The following is a 7,488-nucleotide window of genomic DNA, read 5'->3' on the forward strand; positions in this document are numbered from 1 at the left end:
TTCTCCCTCCCTCCTCTCCCTCTCGCCCCGCCATGTCGTCCGCCAAGCACCGGGGCCCCAAGGGGGGCAGCCCGCCCGCCGCCACCAACAACGAGCGGGGCTCGCAGCCCGGCGGCGCCGAGGAGGCGGCGGCGGCGGCCAAGAAGCCGGGGGCGGCGGCGGCGGCGACCCACAGCCGGGGCGGCCGAGCCTCGGCAGGAGGAGGCGGCGGGGGAAACCGCTCCGGCTCCGGCTCCTCGGGTCCCCGGCGGGGCTGGGCGCTGCTGCTGGGCGCCGCCGTGGTGCTGGGCGCCGCGCTGCCCGCCGGCTGGTACGTGAGGCAGCTGCGGGACGAGGTCGGGCGCAGCGCCCGGGAGAGGGAAGCCTCCGGCAGGCAGCGGCAGGAGCTGGCCGCCACCCTGGACGGCGTGGTGCAGAAGGTAGGGGAGCCGGGGAGGGTCTCCTAAGCCGCTTTCTGGCTGCCCGGGTGTCGGTGGGACCCGCAGCGTGAGGGCTGGCCGGCGGTGGTCTCCTGTCACGATGCCCCATGGCGAGTGCCAGGTGCATGCAGTGAGGCTGAAAGGTTTGGGCTGGAGGTGTGGGAAGCGCAGTGGTCCTGCCCTGCAGCCCAAATCAGCCAGCAGAGCAGCGTAGTGCAGGCCGGAGATGCCTGCCAAGCCCCGCCGCCATCTCCTGCACGGAGAGCGAGGCTGCTGCAGCCATGGCAGGGGTGTGAAGCTGCTGGCAGGGTGGCTGGAGGGATGTGGAGGCAGCACGCCTTCCCTGCCTGGTTTTGTGCCCTCTGAGCCCTCGAGCGAGAGCTTGACAAGTGGCACTTCCCATCGGGATGTGTCTTACGGGGCCTGAAACCTTTCAAAGGCACTGCATGTGACAGCGTGTAATGGAGCACAACGCACCTAGCAGGCGTCAGCCTAGGGAGCAGGCAAACGGGCTTGCAAGCGGTAAGTGAAGCTACAGCTGAAGCAGATCAAAGATGAGAAGATTCGTGTCCCGGCTTGACTGCTGCATGCTCAGTGAGCCGCCTCCCTGCGGACACCCCAATCCCCGTGGCTGAAGGGCCTGGGCCCCATCAGGAGGATGGCACAGGGCAGGACAGGACAGCGGGGCTGGTGCTGGCGAGGGTCCCCCCGCTGCCCCGTGGCGTTCCCGGAAACACGGCAGCATGCACACGTGGAGTCTGTGGGATCCGCCGTGGCGCTTCCTCTCGCGGGGAGGAAAAGGAAAAGTCCTGGGAGGGAGAAGGGCTGCTGCAAGCACGCAGGGCCATAGTGGTGTTTCCAGAGGTGATTTTTAAATCTGTTTATTTTCCCCACCGATGACTGGGCTGTGATTTGAAGCAGCACTTTTTTCCTAACTTTTTTTTTTTTTTCCTTCCAGTTTTTAAGGCATTTTTATACACTCTTTGTAGGATGGAAGAAATTGCAACGGCAGGGAACAGGATGTAAGATTACAGTGTACGAGTATAGAAGCCAGATGTATGAGCAATATATAAGCCCATCCAAGCACAGGAATGGATGCAGTTTGCTGCCTGCCTCTCTGCATTGTTGCACAAGATCTTAGGTATCTGTTGCATATTATAAGAGAGAGGTGTATAGAGTAAGTTTATAAATAGTTACTGGGAAAGAGAACTGAAACTGATTGCCTGCATATAGCAGATGTGAGACATACGGTAATACAAGAATAAAAGACGGGAAAGATAAAACAGGCTTTCGATGTAACCCTTGAAAGCTTTGTTTGCTGTGGCTTCGAGCTGCATTTGCAGAAGAGTGCACTTGAGGAAGAAGAGACCATTATTTCTCTATTGTAAAGAAGTGTGGGTCCCACGTACTTAGAGGGTGCTGTCAGCACAGGCTGCCATGTGGAGCTGTCTTTCCCCTTTATTCTTTTGCTGCAGAGAGCTTTTGTCAGGAGTAAGTGTTATATAAGCTCATCTGTTTTACACATCAGCAGTAGGAGGAGAAAGGAAATGATGTGGAAATTTAGGCTTCGATATAGCACAGTTTTCAGAGAGGCCAAGGCTGCTTGGTGTTTGAATACAAGGTAGTATGACCAGTTAGAGAAGACGCAGAATTTAGCTATAGCTGTATTTTTATGTGCCGTTTATGATGTTAAACTTTTCAAGGGCTATGGTTTCAAACATTGCCAGCCACAAAGAGCAAGCAGGCAAACTCACAAGTAGGTGCATGCAAAAGCCAACCGCGCAGTGGGGATGAGCTATGACTTTGAAGTTGGAAGTTTTACACTCTTCTCGTGAGGGGTTTGCTTTGGGCCCTGGTGGCTCTCAGTGAGTTGAGCGTGGGCTTGGACAGGTGAGATTAGAAGCTGGTCTAGTTAGAGGATTTGGGACCATTTTATTATATCAGAGCTCTCTCATCTTCAAACATCTGGCCCATGTAGAAGTATCGGAAAGCAGCTCCAACTTACACCATGAGCATTGCCCAAATGTGGTGGAGGAGTTCGTGTAAAATACTTTATAAGTGTGGAGGGCTGGGTTCCCTCAGTATGGCAGCAGAGGTCTCCTGGCACTCTAGAGGCGTCCCCTCCCCGTTTCTGATGCCTTTTCTTAGACTGACATTTGAAGATGGTTAATTGCAAATATCAATTTGGCGGTTCAGATGCGTCAAAGAAAATAAATACTGTCATGAGATGGGGAGGAGAATTTTGATGCGCTCTCCTTCTGAAGTCCATTTATAGTCAGTCAGAAAATGCTATGCAGAAAAAAATCAGAATGAATGACAGCTAAAATGTAGTGGAAGTGAGGCTGATGAGTCAGAGGAAAGGCTGTTGCCCTTCTGCAATGTTAATGGCAGAATTACTTTCTTTGTTCCCCCTCTTTGGTTCATTTCTAGTTTCCTATGCAAGTGCTAGAGAATACAAGTTTAGGGAATGCAAAGTTATTGCAAACCCTTTTACAGAAGGGGGGGCATAAAGGAAGTCACCTTTATGGGTATTCTCCAAACTTTGGGGATCCTTTGAACCAAGAGCATGTCTCACAGCCAAGCTCTGTAGTTCTCTCACGGGGTAGAATTCCCTTAAAACCAAGGAGGATTTGGTCAGGGAGTTAGTCTTGCAAAAATACAAATAAATAACTTAATTTCTTATTAGTAAATCTGTTGGGTGTTTTGAGATGAAATTCTAGGTTCAGAGGCTGCCTGGGAACTGCTGGAGCCATTCTCAGTTAAAAAGAAAAGAAAAGTCTCTGTATTTTTCTTTCTAGGAATAAATAAAGTATATTTCCTTCTATTTATAAAATAAAACCACCCCTCCAGCTGTGCATCTAATCAGTAAACATGGCAGTCCATGTGGCATGACTGATTAATGTACCCCTCAGACACAGAGAGTAGCGTGAGGCAAGGCAACATGCATTACTCAGCACTTGCCATCCTGCCAAGGCCTTGAGGTATTTTCTTCGTGATGGATTCCTGTTGCAGCCAGCGGGAGCGCTTACGCCGCTTTACAAACCTCAGGAAAATACAACCCACACACGCACAAAAAGACTTTCAACAGTCTTGAGTCTGATACTCTGCTTGGCCCCAAAATTAAGTAATCCATGCTTCCCTGTTGGTATGCCTGGATTTTGACTTCCAGAGCTGCTCGCCCCTTGCCCTTTTCCCTGTTTCTGCCACAAAACCAGTGGGAAAGTGTTTGTGATTGGGAAGCTTCATAGCACACCTGACCCAGTGGTAACAGCTTGCTGTATTAACCTTTTTGTACCTCCTGTATCTATATGTCATAGTGTGACCTCAGGTAGGGAGTGTGATGAGGTGATCATTTAACATGGTAGTGAGGGCCATAAGCATTTTAGACACAAAGGATAAGGATGCTGGTAAGGATGAAACTGTAAATATTAACTATCTGGATTTCTGTTTCAGGTGCGGTCCCTTCAAGCCACGTTTGGGGATTTTGAATCCATGATGAAAATTGCTCAGCAGAAGCAGGAGGTTACTGAGAAGGCTGTCAAGCAAGGGGAGAGTGAAATAAACCGGATCAGTGAAGTGCTTCAGAAGCTGCAAAATGAAATTTTGAAAGACTTGTCTGATGGCATCCACATGGTGAAGGATGCGAGGGAACGAGACTTCACATCGCTGGAAAACACGGTGGAAGAGAGACTAACAGAGCTAACCAAGTCTATAAATGATAACATCGCTGTGTTCACCGAAGTCCAGCAAAGGAGCCAGGATGAAATCAACAATATGAAAGCAAAGGTTGATTCACTAGAAGAAGCAAATGTGTATAAGCATGAGATAAAGGTGCTAAAAGATGCTTTTGATGAGATGCAAGCATCCATGAAAAGCAAAGAAAAGGACATAGAGACCTTGAAGAGCACAATAGACTCCATGGAGTCTGATGTGTATACCGAAGTGAAAGAGTTAGTCAACCTCAAACAGGAACATGAGAAATTCAAAGAGGCTGCAGACACTGAACACCTCTCATTAAAAGCTTTACAAGAGAAAGTTCTGAGGGCAGAGGATTCTATTATGCATCTCCCCGGTGACATTAAAAGACTTGATGAAGATTTACTGCAGGTTAAAGCCGAGCTCAGCAAATGGGAAGAAAATGAACTCTTCAGAAAAGCACTAGAAACTTTTGAAAAGAACAGTGAAGGACTGGAGTCTCGGCTGAGAAACATAGAAGAGAGCTTGGAGTCTCTAACTTCTGTTGCTGCTCAGCATGGTGAAAAGTTGCAATCTTTCCTCTCTAAGGAGGCAGAGTACGAGGATAAGCTCAATACTCTAGAACAAAGCATGAGTGATCTTCAGGGAATCTCGGGTATGGACGTAACTTCAGTCTCAGACGTTCTCAAAAATCTTGGTGAATCACAGACCTCACTTTACAATGACGTGGAGAGCTTGAGAAGAAGTATCAGTGACCTGCCATCCTCTGGTGCTTTTCAGGACGTCCAGAAGCAAATTAGTACTTTGTTGGACCAAGGCAATCTTCAGACAGATCAAGCACATTCTCAAGACTATCTTGAAAAATTTAATTCCGTGGAAGGCTCTGTAGATGAACTGAGATCTTCTGTCAGCCAGGTCGATTCAGATTTGAAAATGATCAGAACTGCAGTGGATAGTTTAGTCTCCTACTCCGTGAAAATTGAAAATAATGAGAACAACTTGGAGTCTGTGAAGAGCTCAATAGACGACCTGAGGAATGATCTGGAAAGATTGTTTGTGAAAGTAGAAAAAATACATGAAAAAGTTTAGGCAGCTGTGCTCCTTGTGCAAATATTGGATTATAGAAAATAGCTTTTGTATGCCCAGTTTTTTACTCTTTTTAAATGCAGTTTGATACCTCCAAAGAGAATAAGAATACTTTAATAATAGAGACAGTTCTGCTTATTTCCTTTATTTCTCTTTTGGTGTAGTTTTTTTATTTTATTTTATCCTATTTTGTTTTAAGAAAACATGAGTTTAGTTGGGGGTTGAGTTTCTAAGGGCTCTTCTCTGTAAAGTTGTACCGCTGAAACCGCAGTGGTGTAACTAAGGCGTGGCAGCCTCGTTAGCATGGGCACATATTTAACGGTATTAAGGTGTTTCACACTAGGACACTATATAACCCACACCAAAGGGCCACAACTGTTCTGGTATGAAGCAGTGCCACGTGCACTGACGATTTCAGTGAGATATTTGGTTCAAGAAACAAATGAACAAACCTATCACCCTGTCCGAAACTGCTACACTGGTAAAGTGTGGACCAGGTTGGAAGCAGCTCGCCTGTTTCTGCAGTTTGGGGCTCAGCTGTGGAGTCAGTACCAGGTACCAGCTGAGCTGCAGGACATTTCTGTGTGCCCGTAGTCTGTACTGTGGAGCTAACAGGCGTTAGCTGGACCCCCAGTAAGGAAAAGTTTGAGGTAAGTGGTGTTGCTTGGGGATGAGACCTGAGAGCGGTGCTCCACCACATGGTGGGAGAGATTTATTGTAGGATCGCAGGCTTCTTTACCAGCATCTGTAGCTGCCAGTGAGGAAGATCAGTGCTTAGCAGGGAGACCTGAAAGAGGGGGAACATTTCATCAGAGTACAGTAATATTTCTGTCATATTTTGGGCTGTTTACATGATGAGGCTGTTTCTTGTAAAGTCCTAATTCTCCGTGATGCAGGGTTTTCTGTAAAAATGATCACAAACCTGAGTGAGGGAGGACAAAAATCACAGTTCTCATGTCCCTGTATATCAAGCATGCTAATAATAATAATAATGATACACTTCACAACACTGAAGGGGGGGAAATCAGCATGAAATCAGCAGAATTGCTTCTAAACGTGTACTTTTCACACAGCTGTCAGTGACCTGAACTATTGCTGCACACTCAGGACTTCGGGTCAGCTCCTTATGGCTGGTGTGTCCCCAGGTGTCGGTCTGCCCGGGGCGCTGCTGCTGAAGGAGCCTTCCAGTAACTGGTTGAGAGCGAGGAAAAGGTGTCGCAATACTCTAGGTGCTGGAGTTCATTTTAAAACCACTTCCACAACTTCCTTGGTTTCTTGTCTTTTTGGAAAGGATTTCTAATATCCCTCCTTTTCAAGTTTACTTTTCAACTTTATCCAAAGTGTTGATACAGGTGTCTGCACGTGGATACAGGTTGGATATAGGGGCCACCGCTGCTGTCTTGTGTGCATCGTGCCCACCTCTGCCTGCACTTTGACTACGTTAGGAAAATCATTCCTAGAAATAGCACTTCCCAAAAGTGATGTGTTTGTGGGAACAGCACAGGTAAAAAGGAGTTCTCTTAGGTAAATAAGATAGTGAGCTCTACTTCCCGTTGTTCCCACGGTAAATAGGAAAGAATTGCTGGCAAAGAAGGAGGGACCATGGCATTACGATAACTGTTGTCACCGTTTGAACTGCACTGTTCTCTGTTGGCTTCTCAAGTTCTTGAACAATGTTGTTTAGGTTACTGTGAAACAAACTGTATGGCTTATTGCGGTATTTTTAATACATAATAAACATTTGGAATATTGTTTGCACCTCTTCTTTTGATTGCTGCTTAGTTAATGTAGTTTCCCAGGAGGTTTCCAGTTCAGGAAGGGGACTGGGGAAAGCACCAGAGCTTTACACTGAGGTGAGGCAAAGCCCTTTACTTCTCAGCTTTCACTGGGGAACACGGAGGTAGTTTATCTGCTGTGCTTGCAGAGGAACTCATGAAGATGGGATTTGAACCCAATCAATGCAGTGGTGTTGAACATAATGCTCAGAAGCCAGAGATGGTTGTTGTGAGGTGAGAAATACACGATTTATGCAATGAATGTGATGTCAAATACTGCCAGGAATGCCATTGATAAGACTTTTTTAATGCCTAGGGCATGTAGGACAGAAAGAATGTACAGAAAGGACCTACATCAGCTTTTTTATGTGTCTGCACCTTCTGGATAGTTTTGAACATTGGACCTCAAGGGCCATAAACTGGTGACACCTTCATGAAGGACACCTGCCTTTTAAAAGTTTGGGGAAGGCTGAGTTCATTTTGATTGCCCACAGAGAGGAACCCAAGTCTGC

At 47.2% G+C, this 7,488-nt stretch overlaps 1 protein-coding gene across 1 annotated transcript; it reads left to right on the plus strand.

Moving 5' to 3' along the window:
* CKAP4 (cytoskeleton associated protein 4) lies at window positions 1-6,959 on the plus strand. Its single transcript, XM_032200003.1, has 2 exons — window positions 1-419; window positions 3,873-6,959. The coding sequence occupies exons 1-2, from the start codon at window positions 33-35 to the stop codon at window positions 5,202-5,204; spliced, it is 1,719 nt and encodes a 572-aa protein (XP_032055894.1). The 5' UTR covers window positions 1-32; the 3' UTR covers window positions 5,205-6,959.
* Window positions 6,960-7,488: the final 529 nt, after the last annotated feature.

The sequence above is a fragment of the Aythya fuligula genome, chromosome 1, assembly GCF_009819795.1.
Source record: "Aythya fuligula isolate bAytFul2 chromosome 1, bAytFul2.pri, whole genome shotgun sequence".
Taxonomy (NCBI): Eukaryota; Metazoa; Chordata; class Aves; order Anseriformes; family Anatidae; genus Aythya; species Aythya fuligula.

What these genes read in the sequence shown, in the direction of transcription:
- CKAP4 (XM_032200003.1), top strand. Translation starts at nt 33, where the DNA reads ATGTCGTCCGCCAAGCACCGGGGCCCCAAGGGGGGCAGCCCGCCCGCC. An exon ending in TGGACGGCGTGGTGCAGAAG is followed by an intron (nt 420 to 3,872) that starts GTAGGGGAGCCG and finishes TTTCTGTTTCAG; the next exon opens with GTGCGGTCCCTTCAAGCCAC.